The sequence below is a fragment of the Trachypithecus francoisi genome, unplaced genomic scaffold (assembly GCF_009764315.1).
Source record: "Trachypithecus francoisi isolate TF-2019V2 unplaced genomic scaffold, Tfra_2.0 Lachesis_group2, whole genome shotgun sequence".
In the NCBI taxonomy this organism is placed as follows: domain Eukaryota; kingdom Metazoa; phylum Chordata; class Mammalia; order Primates; family Cercopithecidae; genus Trachypithecus; species Trachypithecus francoisi.
The window spans coordinates 23,084,420-23,102,650 of NW_022681465.1; the positions used below are offsets into that span (position 1 = coordinate 23,084,420).

Genomic DNA, 18,231 nt, shown 5'->3' on the forward strand with positions numbered 1-18,231 from the left:
CAATTGGCTCAAAGAGTTTATCTAAAGACCTGGAATCAATAGGAGGAACTGTCTCTGGGGACCAAGGTTCTCAGGCAGATGAAGCCTCCAGGTATCAGGCTTCAGAAAGAACACACTGTTAATGTTTCTTATCAGAATTAGTTAATTCTCTTAGTAGAAAAGACCTGGAAAGGGAAGGAGATTCTTTACAGAATGTAGATTTTCCTCACAAGAGATAGCTTTGCAGAACCATTTCAAAATATGTCAAAGAAATCTGTTTGATAGTAAAATACTTCAGTTTCTTTCAGAGCCTGCTGTGTCTTACTGCAAGAGTCTGTTGTCAGTCTTCAGGTCTCTGTGTCGATGTTACTGCTGCTCAGCTGTGCCTGAAACCTGAAGGGAGGAAGGATGATGAGGCCTACCAGACTCCCACTTCCTATCATGGCCTGAACTAGTTTTTCAGGTTAACTTTGGAATGCCCTTGGCTGAGAGGAGTGGTCCCTTTAGATGGCTGGGGAGATCAGAATTTTAGTTTTGGTTTCCAAGAGACAGTACTTGGGGTATCCCCAGCAGGAAGGAGAAGGAGGCTGTCTGGAGGAAGGAGCACCAACCACACACAAAGGACTGACAGTGGGCAGTCAGGGTTGGGGAAGAAGGTGAAGGAGCAGAGAAAAGGGAGAAGGGTCATAGCTGGTGGGCACCCAACCCAGCCTGAGTGACATCCAGCCCTACTCACTCACTCCTGAGGGGCCCAGGGTTCCACCTGGCTTGTGTGAGGAAGAAGTGCTCACTCCCTCTAGGTGGATGAGGCCAAAGTCAAATTGAAGGCTAGGACAGTCGTGCAACTCCTTCTCCCGGACAGTGTGGCCCAGAGCAGGTGCTGGACACAGAACCACTCATAGCAGAGGCTCCACTGCTAGCAGAAATGATGGTCGCTGTCCAGTGCTGCCCTTGCTGCTTGTAATGTCTTCAGAGGAGCCGCCAGTGCTCAGGGTGGCATCCAGGCCCCACCTTCAGCCCCCAGCCCCAGATCTGCCCTGGGAGCCCAGCCAGGGCTGTGGCTGGGCAGGTCCCCAGGAGGGAGCTCGCAGCCAAGAGCAGAACTCCTGCTGCTTGTCTTCCCACAGAGCTGCTGTAAGAAGCCATCAAAGGCTCAGACAAGGTAAGAGATGTATAGTGAGGGGGCAGAATCCAGACATCTCAAACTGCATGACTCCAGGGCCAGGAGACTTTCTACCTTCTTGACACAGCACCCGTCTTGGCCTTGCTCTGCACCCCTGAGGGTCGCCTGTGTGGACAGTGTCAAGGGCTGAAGGGGAGAAAAAGAGGTCAGGGATGGGACTTCCTCCCATCCCCTGCCAGCCTGTAGGGTCAATGAGGCTGGCTGTTTCTCCACCGAAGGCCACTGCTTCTCTCAAGGTGGTCCTGTCTACACTACTCTTTCTGGGTTCCAGGGACCATTCCCAGCCTTTTCCATGCAGGCCAGGGGTCTGCTACTACCTTGGGGTACCTGTGTTACCCTCAGAGTTCCCTACACCCTACTCCCACCTTTATTAATCGTCCCTTTATTAACCCTCCTCAGATGCCCTGGCTTGCAAGAAGTGGCCTCACCTCTGCACAAGCAGGCCTGGTTCTGGGTTTGGAAGCGTGGGCAGACCTGTGTGTCCCACACAGCCCCCTTCTACCTCAGGTCCCAGCAAGACATGAGGCCACTCTCTGCTCATCTTGTCTGCTCCAGCCTACTGGCCAGCCTTCCAGGATTCCAAGTCCAAGTGCCTCAGGCCAGAGCCTCATTCCCCCAGGGCACTCCTCCTTTGTGACTTCACTGACTGAAGTCACCTGGGAGACAGTGCCAAATGTTCCACTCCAGAGTCTTGGCCTCTAGGAGGCAGGAACAGCAGGCCTGGCCAGCCCAAAGGACTCTCTGTCCAGGATGTAAATGAGCACACTGCTGGCCCATGCCCCTCGGGGCTGTAGAGAGCATTCTCAGAGGCACTGGGCACTCCTGGGACCATGGATGATGCCACTGTCCTCAAGCGACGAGGCTACCTCCTGGGGATAAATTTGGGAGAGGGCTCCTATGCAAAAGTAAAATCTGCTTACTCTGAGCGCCTGAAGTTCAATGTGGCGATCAAGATCATCGACCGCAAGAAAGCCCCCACAGACTTCTTAGAGAAATTCCTTCCCCGGGAAATTGAGATTCTGGCCATGTTAAACCACTGCTCCATCATCAAGACCTACGAGATCTTCGAGACATCACATGGCAAGATCTACATCGTCATGGAGCTTGCGGTCCAGGGCGACCTCCTTGAGTTAATCAAAACCCGGGGAGCCCTGCATGAAGACGAAGCTCGCAAGAAGTTCCACCAGCTTTCGTTGGCCATCAAGTACTGTCACGACCTGGATGTCGTCCACCGGGACCTCAAGTGTGACAACCTTCTCCTCGACAAGGACTTCAACATCAAGCTGTCTGACTTCAGCTTCTCCAAGCGTTGCCTGCGGGATGACAGTGGTCGAATGGCATTAAGCAAGACCTTCTGCGGGTCACCAGCGTATGCGGCCCCAGAAGTGCTGCAGGGCATTCCCTACCAGCCCAAGGTGTATGACATCTGGAGCCTAGGCGTGATTCTCTATATCATGGTCTGCGGCTCCATGCCCTACGACGATTCCAACATCAAGAAGATGCTGCGTATCCAGAAGGAGCACCGCCTCAACTTTCCACGATCCAAGCACCTGACAGGCCAGTGCAAGGACCTCATCTACCGCATGCTGCAGCCCGACGTCAACAGGCGGCTCCGTATCGACGAGATCCTCAGCCACTGCTGGATGCAGCCCAAGGCATCGGGATCTCCCTCTGTGGCCATCAGCAAGGAGGGGGAGAGTTCCCGGGGAATTGAACCCTTGTGGACCCCCGAACCTGTCTCTGACAAGAAGTCTGCCACCAAGCTGGAGCCTGAGGGAGAGGCACAGCCCCAGGCACAGCCTGAGACAAAACCCGAGGGGGCAGAAATGCAAATGTCCAGGCAGTCGGAGATCCTGGGTATCCCCAGCGAGCCGTCCACCAGGGAGACAGAGGAAGGGCCCCCCCAACAGCCTCCAGAGACACTACTCTGAATAGTGGGCCTAGTGAGCTTCTTGCGGCCCAGGGAATAACATGGAGCTCAAGGCTTCAAGCCCGAGCTCTGAAGAAGTCAAGGGTGGAGCCAGAGAAGGAAGGCAGTCCCAGATGAGCCGCCATTTTCGTCAGTTTCCTCTCTCTCCCCTTGAACTTGGTAACCCACGTGGTTCTCGCGTGGCCCCGAGGTGGATGAGGCCAAAGTCAAATCCAAGGCTGAGACAGCCGTGCGACTCCTGCCTCCCCAGAGCGTGACCCGGAGCAGGTGCTGGACACAGAGTCTGTCTCAGCAGAGGGGCTCCACTGGCTGCAACGGCTGTGACAGCACGAGCAGAAGAGCAGCAGGAAGGCACTGCTGTCTGCCTTGCGCGCCATTTATCCTCCTTTCATGGTCCCCGGGGCGGCTGCGTGACCCTGCTGGGAGGCCAGACCGGGCCGGACTGAGGGTCAGGGGACCTGACTGGGTGGGGGGTCGGGCGGGACTGGACAGGGACAAGGGTCAGAGAGGCGGCGGGAAAGAGCTTCGGCTGGGCCGCGGGCTCGCGGGCACTCTGGGCGGCAGCCTCCAGGGCTCCGACTCCAGCTCTGGGCAAGATCCATAAACTTCTAAAGAAGCCTCAAAACATACTTTTAAAGCATTAAGCTTTAAAGTGCTAGAAATCTTGTGCCCCATATTGCTTCGTTCAGTATTATCCTAGATCCTTAGGAGTAGCATGGCAACTGGAGAAAATGGGAGGAAAGACAAGAAGAAATAAAAGCTGATTTAACATCTAGTTTATTCAGTTTTGATTTTTCTTATCTCTGCTGGCTTTCTCCTGTTCAAACCTTGTAGTGGTAATATTTGGAAAAGAGCACTTGGAAATTATATTCCTGTTTTTAACACTTATATTTAATCCTTCTCCTTGTAATTGATTTTGTAGCCAATTTACTCCCCAGTACCCCCAGAAGAAAGTTTTACAGACAAAGGAAAATGTTTGATTTTTCTTTTTTCCTTATCAATTTTTTATTTAAATGCTAATATCCAATTAATGGACAAACGAATCAGCTAATACTGGAAACAATGTAACATAATAGTGAAAAACATGAACTTTTGATTTCTATAGACTGGTTTTCACTCTGCTACTAGATGATCTTGGGCAAGTTGGTTAATCTATATGTCTCAGTTTCTTTATCTATAAAATGAGAATAATACAACTTCAGTAGGCATGCTATTTATTAATGTGTTTGGTTCTCATAACCCTATGGGATGGGTCCTATTATTATTCCCATTTTATAGACACAAAATTGAGTAAAGTCAGTTTAGATCACTTGTCTCCGGGCACATGATAAATACGTGGCAGAGCCAAGGTTAAAGCCCAGGCACGCTCCAGCTCGGAGTCAACACTGTTAGCTTTTATTTTTTTCTTTTTTCTTTTTGAGATGGAGCCTCCCTCTGTAGCCCAGGCTGGAGTGGGCAGTGGTGTGATCTCAGCCCACTGCAACCTCCGCCTCCCAGGTCCTGGTTAAGCAATTCTCCTGCCTCAGCCTCCTGAGTAGCTGGGATTACAGGCATGTGCCACCATGCCCAACTAATTTTTGTTTTTGTTTGTTTGTTTTTTGAGAGGGAATCTCGCTCTGTCTCCAGGCTGGAGTGCAGTGACGCGATCTTGGCTCACTGCAACCTCCGCCTCCTGGGTTCAACCGATTGTCCTGCCTCAGCGTCCCAAGTAGCTGGGACTAAAGGCGTGCGCCACCACGCCCAGCTAATTTTTGTATTTTTAGTAGAGATGGGGTTTCACCATGTTGACTAGGGTGGTCTTAATCTCTTGACCTCGTGATCCACCCACCTTAGCCTCCCAAAGTGCTGGGATTACAGGCGAGAGCCACTGTACCTGGCCCTAATTTTTTTTTTTTTTTTTTTTTGAGATGGAGTCTCACTCTGTTGCCCGGGCTGGAGTGCAGTGGCTGGATCTCAGCTCACTGCAAGCTCCGCCTCCCGGGTTCACGCCATTCTCCTGCCTCAGCCTCCCGAGTAGCTGGGACTACAGGCGCCCGCCACCTCGCCCCGCTAGTTTTTTGTATTTTTTAGTAGAGACGGGGTTATTTTTAGTAGAGACGAGGTTTCACCATGTTGGCTAGGCTGATCTTGAACTCTTGACCTCGTGATCCACCGCCCTTGGCCTCCCAAACTGCTAGGAGTACAGGCGTGAGCCACCATGCCTGGCCACACTGTTAGCTTTTAAACTACAGCCTCAAGGTATACCCTTGTAAGACCACAGCCTCATTTCCTGTTGCAGGAGCAGGAAGAAACCAGAGTCAGTACTCAGGTGTCCCTGAACAGCATCTCTGCCTCTAGTTTTCTAATGCCCCAGGAAGCCCTTCACCCACCCCATTTATATGTAGATGTCCTAGCCCCTTGTACCTCAAGATGTGACCTTGTTTGGAAATAGTCATTGCAGATATAATTAGTTAAGATCATACTGGAGCAGGGTGAGATACTAATCGAATATGACTGGTGCCCAGGAGAGAGGCCTGGAACAGATCCTTTCCTAGTGCCCTCAGAGGGAGAAAGGCCCTGCCAACTCCTCGATCTTAGACTTTCTGGCCTCCAGAAGTGTAAATCACTACCTTTGTGTTGTCTAAACCCCTCAGTTTGTGGTACTTTGTCATAGCAGCCCTAGCAAACTAATACAACCAGCACACCCAACTAATCTGGTTAGGCCCTTAGCACTGTTCAGTTAGCCATCTCTTCACCTCTTCTCAACTCTCTCCCATAATCCCCTGGAAAACTCCTCCAATCCTTTCACTACCTCAAGCTCCTCCCCTTCCTTTCTCCCTCAGCAGATGATCTCACTTCCTACTCCTCTGAGACCATAGCTACCTCTTCAGAGAGCTCTCAATTTCCCTCATTCTTCTCTGTTGCCACTGGCTCCTTTTCTTTTTAGACCATTGTTCTTCCTACCATACACATTTTAGCTTTCAACAAGGCTTGGTCCCTCTCCTTTCCATTCTCCATGTGCCCCTCTCAGTGTTCATACTCATTTCCATAAGTTTACCCTGCACTATTAACTCTGAAGCTTATTCCTGTAACCAAGCTTCTCTTCAGAATATAGGCCCTCATGATCAGTTCCATCTGCTGTCTTTTCATGCTGACCACCCTCCAACTAGCACACTCTGATCTCTGTACCAGCTTCTTCTCTTATCACTACTTTTCGCACTCAACCAGACCCCAGAACTTACTTTTCCATGCCCTCTGACAAACAAAGTTGGCAAGACCTCTTGATTCTTTCTTTGCTTTATCTCTTATATACATGCTTTCTGATTCCCACTAGACCACTTGAAATCCTCACCCTGAGCAACTGTCCTGAGGAATTGTCCTTCCTGTTTACTCTAGCTTCCAGCCTGTCTTTCATACACTGCCAATGTCATCTTCTCAACATAAAATTTTACTTATGTTTCTACCCTCAGAGGGCTGGACCTTTGTTGCATAGAGAATAGAGGCCCATCTTAAATCCAGCATTCGAGGCTCCCCTTTAATACAGCTCCAGCTTACCTAAAACAACTCAGGGAGACCAACTATCTACATAGGAAGAACTTTAGCTGGTGCTCTGCCCTACTAGGAACTTTATGGTCCAAAATTAGATTTTAGCATTCCGTCAGGGATGACCTAGCTCAGTGGAGCTAATTCATGTTAACAAAACTGATGAAAGATTGATATACGTCCCAGGTATTGGGACCCGTGCCGGGGGTGGTGGAGAATGAACAGACACGAGACAAAGACAAACAGAGAACATGGCGGCCGCGCCTAGAGCCTCCGCCTCACTTTATTTATACTCCATAAACCCCACATCAGCAAAAATAACACAATGTAAAACAAACGTTCTGCACCCAGATATAACCTTCTGCTTAGTTCCTTGTCTCTAAGTTCTTTCTTACTTTGTCTGCCTTCTTGGCGCCTCCTAGAGTTCATTAAAAGTTCAACTAGAGATACTGTCCTTGACTACTGGAGTTCATTGAAAGTGTAACTAGCTAGAGATACTGTCCTTGAGCCTTATCTATTCTTAGCATATTATTTTCAATGGCCCCTGCACCCAGGCTTCCATTTTTCCAAGTTAGTGTTGAAAAAATAACTACCAAGTGCAATGGAACACATGTATTAACAGAGTCACACATACTCTGTCACTCCCAAGTGGGGAAGAGAAATAGGCAACCAAGTTCTAATGAGAAGGTTGCTTGGATCCAGAAGGGAAATCTGTGGCTAATCCCAATGGTTTCCTCCATCCGTGAACTCATGAGCTCTCCTGGCAGTTGCTTAGATCACAGTGACTGTTGTGATTGCATTTCAGGCCTGAATGTACAAAGATGTGACCTTGATTAGGTTTTAGTGTTTTCCCACCCACAGGATTATCTCACAGGACATTTTACTTCTATATGTTGCTAATGTCATTCAGTGTATTGGTTTCTTTGTTCATTCATTTGTTTATATGTTTGCTTATTTAGCTCTCAGCCACCTTATTTCCAAATTCTCCTCACTATATGGAGTGTCCTCAGAATTTCTCTGAATAGACTTTAGGCCATGACCCAGCAGCCTCTGAAACCCTGAACAGAACACCACCAACTGGTCTAGCCAGGGCCTGAAAATATGTGTACCACTCTTGAGTCAAAGGCACTAACACTGAATGAGGGGGAAAAGGGACCTGAAGCAAAGAGGTTGAGAGAAAGGAGTGATGCAGAGCTGAAGAGGAAAACAAGTGAAGCATTTGTGAGGAATAAGTGCTTTAGTTTACTTGCATTACATGTCCCTTCACCCCCTATATTAGTCAGCCCCGGCCACCACAACAAAGTACCATAGACTAGGTGGTTTAAATAATAGAAATTAATTTTTTCATGGTTCTGGAGGCTAGGAAATCCAAGATTAAGATGCTGGCTGATGGCTAATGTGCTCTTTTCCTGGCTTGCAGACACCCACGTTCTCACTGTGTCCTCACATGGCACAGAGAGAAAGACAGATATCTCTGTCTGTCTCTTCATGTAGTTCTACAGTCCAGTTGGATTAGAACCCCACCTTATGACCCATATTTCACGTTAATTACCTCCTAAAGACCCTGTCTTCAGATAAAGTCACATTGGAGGTTAGAGCTTCAGCCTATGAATTTGGGAAGGGGAACACAATTCAATATACAACACTCCCCCTCAAAAAGAGTATATGTAAAGTTTTTGTCCCATTTCTTCAGTGAAGGAGAGCTAATGGATAGTGGGATACTTAGATATAGTGTGATTACAGATATAAATTCTTACCCTTCCATGAGTCCAGCTGCACACAGCTTTTGGGTGCTCTTGAAGGATGGTGGTTTTCTCCTGCAGTAGTTCAAGGCACTCTGTAGAAAGGAATCAGTCTTGTCCGTCAGGGCAACAGATAGGTGCCAACTTCCTTTTCACAAAGCGTGCTGTGTAAGGGATTGATTTGAACTAATTATCCAGCTTACAAAGTATCATATCTGGTGACTGCTACGTCACTGTGATAGGTATTGAAGATATGTATCTTCAGCAGCAGAACCCATTTCAAAAGTACAGCCCACCTTGGCTATATCTCTGTTTTATCCAGATTGGCTCATTTGGCTACCAGGTCAGTTGAGAGGGTGAATGGAGAGGAAGTTGTAATCATCATACAAAGTGGAAAGTATGGGGTTATTATCTGTGCTACCTTTGGCAAGCAGATATTGCATATGAGTAAGCATTTAGCTGGATAATTTTCCTCCTTTAAGTGAATGGTGAAGGCAGACATGATTGAAGTCCCCAGTAGCTCAGGCCCCACCTCTGCTGATGAGAGTAGAGTTCCCATTCAGCAGACCACTTTGACGTGGCTTCTAGGGAAAGGACTTTTCACTTTGTTACCAAAGGACATCGTGTTAAGGTTCTGTTTATAGGTGTGTTTCTCTTAAGCTGTTACCTCTAGCTAGGATCAGAGTGGACCATTGATATGCCTCATTTCACTCAGTAGGTATAACTCTGAAAAGGTGTGTGAGTATAATTTTTGTAAATATGCTTGTATTTTAAGTGCCCTAGGAAAACCCTTTATTCAAGGGAGCCCTGCTGAGAATCATTTTGTAAAGTGCTGGGCTCACTGTACGCATTGGATAACTACATGGATGGACAGATGAAAAGAACAAAAGAACAAAAATAAGTATTGTTTTGTAAGAACAATCATTAAAGCCATTCTCTAAGATTCAGTTCTTCCAGATACACTGCCCCGCCCCCCTGACCCCCCACCCGCCACCATGGAGGATAGGTGTCCCCAGACTTTGCTCTCATAATAGGCTTCAGGTGTCTCTGTCATTGCCTTGTATTAATGCTAATAAAAATAGCTAATACATACTGGATGCTTACCACGAAGCAGACTCGGTGCTAAACATCTTTCCTCTGCCATCTCATTCACTTCTCCTGACAATCCTGTGAGGCGAGAACACTGTTTAAAGGGGCAGAATGATTTGCCCACAGGTGCATAACTAGTGAACAGTGAGGTCTGGTCTCAAATACAAATCTGTCTGATTCCAAAGTTTCTACCCCCAAATTCATGTGTTTGTAAACTTTTTGTGTGGATACGTGTCCCCTAGATGCTAGCTCTTTGGAAAAAACTGAACTCTGTTTTACATATCTTTGCCCCCTTGGTTCCAACTATAGTGCCCAGTATATAAAGGCTCTTATTTGAATCAATGGAGTAAGAAGGAGGACCAAGATAGTGTTGGGAAGAACTGGGTTCTACTCTAGTTCTGGTGCTAGATGAATCATTTCATCTCTCTGTAGTACCACAGAAATGAAGGGTAATGACTCCTGTCTTGCGTGCATCACAGAGCTGTTGTCATGATCAAATGAGAGAAAGCTTATGAAAACTGTAAGGGGCTATACAAATATTAAGAAGGATTCATAAAATAAATTATCTAATTTACTTACTTTGTAAGTACAAGATGATTCAGGACTGGGGTTCCTCAAAGTGCCTGAAAATTTTATTTTTATTCATTTATTTTTTTGAGACAGTCTCGCTCTGTCGCACAGGCTGGAGTGCAGTGGTGCAATCTTAGCTCACTGCAACCTCTGCCTCCCAGATTCAAGCGATTCTTGTACCTCAACATCCCAAGTAACTGGGATTACAGGCATGAACCACCACGCCTGGCTAATTTTTGTATTAGTAGAGATTAGTTATGTTGACTTTTGTTATGTTGCCCAGGCTGGTCTTGAACTTCTGGCCTCAAGTGGGAGGCCTGCCTCAGCCTCCCAAAGTGCTGGGATTACAGGTGTGAGCTACTGGGCCCAGCCCAAAAAGTTTAAACATTTGGAAAATAATTTGCATGAGGAAAGGACAGATTTTTATAAAGCCAGGAGGAAAAAAATGTCAAAGATAATTTTTAAGGTTCTATGGTATATATACACATATGAGTAAATGGGTGAACAATAGGATTCCGTTTAGGGGGAAAACATCCCAAGGTAGTGAGTATACACTGGGTGGGGCATCCGAGGACCAGGGTACTCAGTAGAGCTTGGATGCTGCGTTTCTTGGAAAAGTGCCTCCACCTTGCCACCAGGCCTCAGTTTTCCTATCTGTAAAATAAGGTGTTTGGAGTCAATGACTGCAAGCCTCAGTGACCTGTCATTCTGAACTTCAGTCTTGGAGCAGTCCTGCAGGATTGAGTTGTCCAGTGGTGTAGCGGTCACTGCTCACTGCAGATGCCAGCACACAGTGCTTGCTGCTAACTTCGGGCGTCTCACCGTGCTCACAAAAGGGCTAGGCAGTGAAGCAACAGGAAAGGACCCATCCCTGTGGCGTGGCTTCAGGAGCCTTCTATAGAAATGCCCTGGCCCCCAAAGCTGGTCTATGCACTGCGGCGACTGAATGTCACTGTTAGCCCCATTCGCTCTGGCTTCAGTCATCTTTCTTGGGAGAATGCTCTATCTACTCATGCCACCCCTCATGGTGTCACTAACCGCTCATCTCTAATCTGCTGACTTGAAACTTAGTCTCCCCTTATTTAAAGCAAATGATATATTTTTCTGTAGTGTAACATAAAAATACTCTTTAAGACTTTCTTTCAACCTTGGAGCTATTCATGCTTTTAAAACATAGTCTTTGGTAAGAACATGCCCTCTGATAGCATCATCAGTTTTGTAATATTTATCTTCAAATGCATTGCTTAAGTTTCCTGTTGACCCTGGTAGATACACAGAGCAGGTATGACTGTCTGCATTTTACAAATGCAGCCTAGAAGAGGAAGGGAAGCCCCGCAAGGGACATGGCAGAGCAGGGGCTCAGACTTTGTTTTCTCCATCCTGTTTTGTCCACCTTTTCTGTGATACAAACCCACATTCCGTACCTGACCACCAGGTCAGTCCCATTTAGTAAGCAAGCAGGGCAGGTAATGTTCTCATTAAAGCTGAGTAAATTAAGGCTCAAAAGTGAAGCTCCTTGCCTCTGGACCTTCACCTGTTTATTCTAGATCTCAAACCCACCTCCTCTGATTCTTAGGTCCTGCTCTTCTCACTGCGTTAGCCCTTCCTGTGAAAGCTGCAGGCTGGGTCCTCCAACATCAAGGGAACTCATTGAGAAAAATACCAGTAAGGCGGGGTGGAGGGAGAGGGAAAGGGAGGAAAAGATGGAGACTGGCATGTGAATTACCTGCTTCCTTCACCAAGAGTAGGAAGCAGTCTTTGGTGATGGAATTCTCTGTGGCTTTGGCTATAAAACCAGCCCATAGCCCCAAACTCCCTGCATTAGGCCTGTCATCTGTTGAATACGGGGCAGTTACTGCAGGGTTCCACTTTTCATTCTAGGTGTTTGGCTGTTTTCTGTATTATTCATATTTGCATTGTTCAACTGTTGGATATAAAAGTAAGACTTCAAAACTGATTCAGTTTAGTTTTCCAGACTAATCCACGTTGAATTTGAGGTCTGCTATCTGACAAATGGCAAAAGGTATTATGATCAGAAGTACTTGTAATTACCCTCCCCTGTGATCATAACTGTGGGACAGAGAACAGCTTTGGAATGGCTCTTTCCTTGCACAGTTTCTCCTGATTTCCTGCCAGCCATGCTTTTCTGCTTGGAGCATTGTCTCTGCAGCTCAGGGCCTGCTCACTTGCTCCCTGGCATTTCACCTCAGATATTCTCCGCAGCACCCTCAAATCTGCCTAACTGCGTTGAACAGAGACGAGAGAACAGAGACATGGTGAAATGAGCATCAGGTATTTTAATATTAAAAATAAATTTTATTTGGTGCATATTGTTTTAGAATTTTAATGCATTTCTGATGGAAAGAGATTGCATTTTAAGTAGCTATCCTCACAGGTTTGGAACTAAAAATCTGTATTTCCAGATCAATCAATAGAGCTTTTCTGAGGAAGAGAGCTTTGTGTGCAGAGGCCTTAATCTGCGTGTGATGGCTTCATTACTTCACATTTAGTGCTAGAAAGAGGCTTTGTGATGATTTTAAGTATGCCCTGGCCTTCTTGTTCTTGCCCATAATGCTGATGAAATAGTTTTCGCAACCCTCAAGACCATTCTCTAGTTACTCCCACTCATCTCCTTGACCGTATTTGTAAGCTTTTTTTTTTTTTTTTTTTTTTGAGGCGGAGTCTCGCTCTGTCGCCCGGACTGGAGTGCAGTGGCCGGATCTCAGCTCACTGCAAGCTCCGCCTCCCGGGTTACGCCATTCTCCTGCCTCAGCCTCCCGAGTAGCTGGGACTACAGGCGCCCGCCATCTCGCCCGGCTAGTTTCTGTATTTTAGTAGAGACGGGGTTTCACCGTGTTAGCCAGGATGGTCTCGATCTCCTGACCTCGCGATCCGCCCGTCTTATACTCATTCCTCTTATTCATCTCAGCTGCCCAGAAAGGCTGTGGATAGAGACCAGTGTGATAAAAATTGCAGGAAAAGGAAGGATGGAAAAGTAGGAGAAATTGAGCCTGTATTCAGTTTGGTATCTGGCATCTCTCCTCAGGTTTGGTTTGCTCTTAAGAATCTGAATGGGCAAAGTTAAGAACCAATCTTGGTGACTTTTTAAAAGCCTTCTTATAAATTATATCATGCTTAGTCCACATTAATCTGACAATGAGATGCCATGTTGCCTTGTCCTGGATTTATGGCAAAGAAATCTAATAGCAAACTCCAAACATCTGGTATCCAGAGCTCATCTTAACCTGTCATTTCACATGTAGCCTTTATTTGTAATATTTTGATTACTGCATGTGTGTAAGATCCAGCATTGTTTTTTCATTCTGGTGGCTTGCACGGCACCTGGTTGAGTGGTTGAATGTGGGTTTGCTTTGTTAAAGCCACAAACTTTGGCAGCGAAATAATCACACCAAGTGATCCGGCTTATCTTGACTCTTCTGTAAATAGTATGCGCTCCGGGAGTATTCGGTGGCCCCCTGGGCAGGTCAGCAAAGTGGTTGTGAGACAGAGTAATCTGGTCTGGGCCGTGCTGAAAGCTCTTATTGATATGGGATTAGTCTCGGTGGAGACAACGTGCCGTCACATGGGCATCAGTGCGATTGAGAGGAGTGAGATCCGAGGCCGGTGGGGGAGGGACAGCGCTGAGTCACTGAGTTCATTAAAAGGCTACTGAACAGGCGTGCGGCAGGCAAGACCAACCCTGGACTGTGCCTCCAGCACACCCATCCCCACACCTCTTGGGCAAGGAGGACCAGAGCGCGTGACGAGGTAGGAGCACAAGCCAGGGAACTGGCCCAGCTCACAGTGCCTGTCTACCTCTTGCAGGTTCAGGCCCCTGGGTAGATTCTCGGTGGGGTAAGAGGAGCCCTGGCTGCAACGAGGGAACCCTTGTATTCCCCAAGTCCAGCCCCCGGTCCTGAGTATTGACTTCTCTCTACAAATGGGAAGGGGAGTGGTCACCAAAAGACTTCCTGGCTTGGTGGCTCAGAAGTTCTGAAAGGAAAAATTGTGTGCGTTTTACTGGTAGCCAGCAGTCAAATATTATTTTGCCAGATTGGGTGCAATTTAAAGTCACATCTAAACTTGGCAATGAGCAGGCATTGTTGACGAAAAACAAGGTTGAGAATATGTCAAGTCCCTGTTGTAACACGGACACCGTGTAGTTCAAAAGTCTGAAGTTTCTATACTCCTAGAAAAAGTGTTTTTTTGTTGTTTGTTTTTTTTAAAGGGCAAACTTTCATCTGCATTGGGGCTGAGGGGAAAGTAGAAGGTATTTGGGGGCTGGGGAATGGGAACAGAAGTCATAAAGTCTAATAAACTGTCTCACCTCTGTAAGCAGAGGCTAATTATGTGTTGTTTGACTTAAGTTTTTCCCCAGTCTTAGACATCTAACATACCTTGTGTGTATAAGCGTGTGTGTTTTTGCATCCCCTGCAAATACACTGTCGGCATATCTGACTGACTGCTAATAAATGAACATGTCCAAAAGAATGACAGTGATGAGCCTGTAGGCTAACAATGTATTGTCAAAACAGATTGGCAGCTGGCAGTAACTGGAGAAAACCTTTCAAAGTAAACCCAGTGTCGGAGCTACCCCAGTGTAGGTTATCAGTCCTGGAGAACAGATTTTGGCAAATCTGGATGAAGAGTGGCTGCTTGGCCTAAACAAGTTTTTTAAGGGACGAGTAAACAGTCATTTCCCACAGAAGCTCCGTGTGCACTCCAGCAGAACCCCAGGATTGCTTTATTTGTTTTGAGATTCTTCCCCTATCCTTCCTTTTGTTTTTTCCCTTTTGCAAAAGTGAACATTGAATCAGTTAATCACAATTTATTCAGAAGTGTCTAAGGCAAGAAAGGCAGACAGCAGATTTTGGTGGCTTCGTTTAACAGGGGGACATTAGTAATGGAGGCTGGGGTTGAGCAGGTTCAGGGAAGGAGGAAAGCCTGTGTGGTAAAGGAAAGCTTGCTGTTAACTGGGTTGTGCTGGCAGCCAGTAAAAACTAGGAGGGAAAGAGGAGCGATGAAAACGGGGTTGTGGGGTCGTTCCTTGCTGCTGTTGCCCCTTTATTGGCTGGAGTGAGTGTAGCCTGCCTGACAGCCTGTTACTTGGCCGGACAGGAAACCACTTCATTCCTGGCTCCCCTGTTCTCAATTAGCTTAAGTGTAAAAACTTGCTTGATAGCAGAATAAGACTTTTCCCCTTTAAGGAGAAAGGAATGTTGTCTTGGGCATTAATGAACCTTTACTAAGCCAACCTTCCTGCATAATTAAATTACTTTGAAGTTATAGGAGCACCTAAAAATCAAGGCGTGACATAAAATCTAGAGCATATTTTTAAAATTTCTTTCAGGTTTTCATAAAAGTTTGGAAAATGAGGATGTCAAAAAAGCATTGACTCTGAAATGCAAGAAATATGTTTAGCAAAACCTATAGCTGGGGAGAAAAGCAAAAGCTAGTTGGTTCTCGGGTTTTTAAAGTCACCAAGAAGGAGCCATTGGATTAGGGCTTCATCTGACTTGGGGCCCTAGATTTATGGAGGATGGGATACCACACTGCAGTAGGCCTGTAGTTTTTTTGTTTTGTGTTTTGAGAGGGAGTTTTGCTCTTGTTGTCCAGGGTGGAGTGCAATGGCGTAATCTCAGCTCACTGCAACCTCTGCCTCCTGGGTTCAAGCAATTCTCCTGCTTCAGCCTCCCAAGTAGCTGGGATTACAGGCGCATGCCACCATGCCCAGCTAATTTTGTATTTTTAGTAGAGATGGGGTTTCTCCATGTTGGTCAGGCTGGTCCCAAGCTCCCAACCTCAGGTGATCCTCCCACCTCGGCCTCCCAAAGTGCTGGGATTGCAGGCATGAGCCCCTGCGCCTGGCCGGGCCAGTAGTTTCTTATTTCCAGTTCCAAGCATATAGAAGGATACATCGGAGGCTTTTTCCCCCTGTGTAAGGGGTTCCACATAAGAATTTAACTGAATGTTTGATCTCAATCCATCATACTCCAAATAACCTGCAGATCATCTATGGCAGAATGTTAACCCTTTACCACATGGTCAAGTTAGGGTTCAAGAAAAGCCAAACACATTGAAAGATTTTTTTGCCTAACAAAAGCCTTTCCCTGCTTCTGGCACAGCACCAGTTTCCCACAAGCTGAGGTGTCTTCGGGCCTCACTGCTGGAATCACCTACAGGTAGCCACCTGGGCACCGTCTGGTTTCAAACCCCCTTATTTGCTCTGTCTTTGAAATTTCTCTTTATCTCTGGGGATAGATTCTTTTGCTTATAAGGTTGGCTGGGTTTTTGTTTGCTTTTTAATTTAAGTTGTATCCAACATTTTGGTATGTTTCTCAATGGAGAAGGGGCTTCCTGTATCAACTCAGTCTGCTTGCAGACCTGAGGTCTAGCCTAACTGAGTGGAACAGGGAAGTTCAATATAGGAGAATGTCTTTTAAAGTTCAGCCAGATAGTCTTGGTGTTAGAAGGAACCCCTGCCACCACTGTTTCTTGTAGTCTTCCGCTTTCTCACAGGGAGGGGATCTGCAGACAGGCAGTGATGTATCCTCACAGCAACTCATGGTTCACTGTCAAGTCATCTTGACCCACAGAGCTGCTGTCCTGAACCCTCCATCTGAATGGTTTTCATGGAACAAACTATACCTGCCTGTTGCTATATTTGCCTGAGATCATGTTTCCTTTATAATTTCAAATTCATGACGTTTACTACTTACAGACTACACATATGTAATGAGATTCCAGCTCCCATATGTTTTTTTCCTATTAGGTTTGAAATCCATTCCTTCTGTGGTAACCTATCGTATTTACTGCCTTCTACTGCAGCTGGCATACAAATTTTACCTAAGTGTCTTCCTCCACTTTCCAAATTCCACATTAAAACTTATCTTGTCACTTTGTCCACTATAAAACTCTTTCCACCCATGCTCATGAGATGCCCTTTCTTCCCAGGTGGGAGCCATCATTCTAGTGTCTCACACACGGTTTCTAAAAATAAAAATTCTGTTTCAGACTCCCATATGTGTTGCTTGGCCACTTTTATCTTCCAAAATCAATAGCCTCCGCCTGGAAGAAGCCAGAAAAATATCCCCCTTGGATTTCAGGGTTGTCATCAGAAAGTTCAGGATGTTTGGAGTGGTGTCACTCATTCCTGTGAAAATCAGGCGTGGGGAGGAGAGGATGGTATTAGCCTTGGTGGTCTGTTGCATTGTTTTCTCTCCTTGGCCTCATTTACTTCAGCTAGTTGGCAATCACTGGGGAATAATGATCTCATCCGCGTGGGGATGCAATCCAACTGCCTTCACCCCATTCACCAATCTACCGCAGCGTCCTTAGACTTTATTCTATGGCCCATGGCACGCAGTGTCTGCTGCAGTGCTGCTGCTTCAGTTTCATTCACTCTCCAACCCTAGTTTTAACTCTTTAGATAATCCTTTTGAGAATCTGGAAGCAGCAAACCTTCCTCCCAGAAAAAATACATACAATTTTGTGTCCATTTTCAGGGATTAGCACATCTTGTCTATTCAAAGTAAGTGGACTCCAGGTTCAGGACCCCTTATATAAACTACCCACATTGTTTTTAGATTTGGCAATTTAGCTTACTACATGTGGTTTCTATTATTGATTCCACGAAGAGGGCCTTACTCCTTTTCTGTGTGTCTTGTGGTTTTATATATTATTTACACTCAGACCTCAGGTAACACAGTACTAGATTAGTCATGGTCCTTGGTTCACACTTAACACCTGTCCCTGCAGGATGCTCTTCTACTGATTTCATTTCCTTTCATTTCTTTTTTTTTCTTTGGATACGGAGTCCCGCTCTGTCGCCTAGGCTGGATGGAGTGCAGTGGCATGCTCTTGGCTCACTGAAACCTCCACCTCCCAGGTTCAAGAAATTCTCCTGCCTCAGCCTCCAGAGTAGCTGGGATTACAGGTACACACCACCATGCCTGGCTAATTTTTGTATTTTTAGTAGACATGGGGTTTTACCCAGGTGATCCACCCACTTCGGCCTCCCAAAGTGCTGAGATTACAGACTTGAGCCACTGTCCCTGGCCTATTGATTTCATTTCTATAAAATATCCAACCCTTGTCAGCCCACCCCCAACACAGAAACTTGAAGGTGATTGCTTGCACCTCAGCCTACGTGGTCCCACCTCCCAACCCACCCCAGCCTCTCCCCTGAACCTTGTGCCAGCTGTTTGTTGTGTTCC

At 46.5% G+C, this 18,231-nt stretch overlaps 2 protein-coding genes across 4 annotated transcripts in view; both read left to right on the top strand.

Moving 5' to 3' along the window:
- The window catches only part of MCC (MCC regulator of WNT signaling pathway), a 494,592-nt gene that overhangs the window by 301,478 nt on the left and 174,883 nt on the right, over positions 1-18,231 (top strand). The window contains exon 1 of one of the 3 annotated variants that reach the window (XM_033178902.1): positions 13,689-13,783. The exons of the other annotated variants lie outside the window; for them this stretch is intronic. The gene's annotated coding sequence lies outside the window, so the exon portion shown is untranslated. Of the gene's footprint in view, positions 1-13,688; positions 13,784-18,231 lie in introns of those variants that run through there. 3 annotated transcript variants of the gene reach the window in all.
- On the top strand, positions 1,806-3,867 carry LOC117064811 (testis-specific serine/threonine-protein kinase 1). The gene has a single exon (XM_033178903.1). The coding sequence runs from the start codon at positions 1,993-1,995 to the stop codon at positions 3,091-3,093; it is 1,101 nt and encodes a 366-aa protein (XP_033034794.1). The 5' UTR covers positions 1,806-1,992; the 3' UTR covers positions 3,094-3,867.

What these genes read in the sequence shown, in the direction of transcription:
- LOC117064811 (XM_033178903.1), top strand. Translation starts at nt 1,993, where the DNA reads ATGGATGATGCCACTGTCCTCAAGCGACGAGGCTACCTCCTGGGGATA.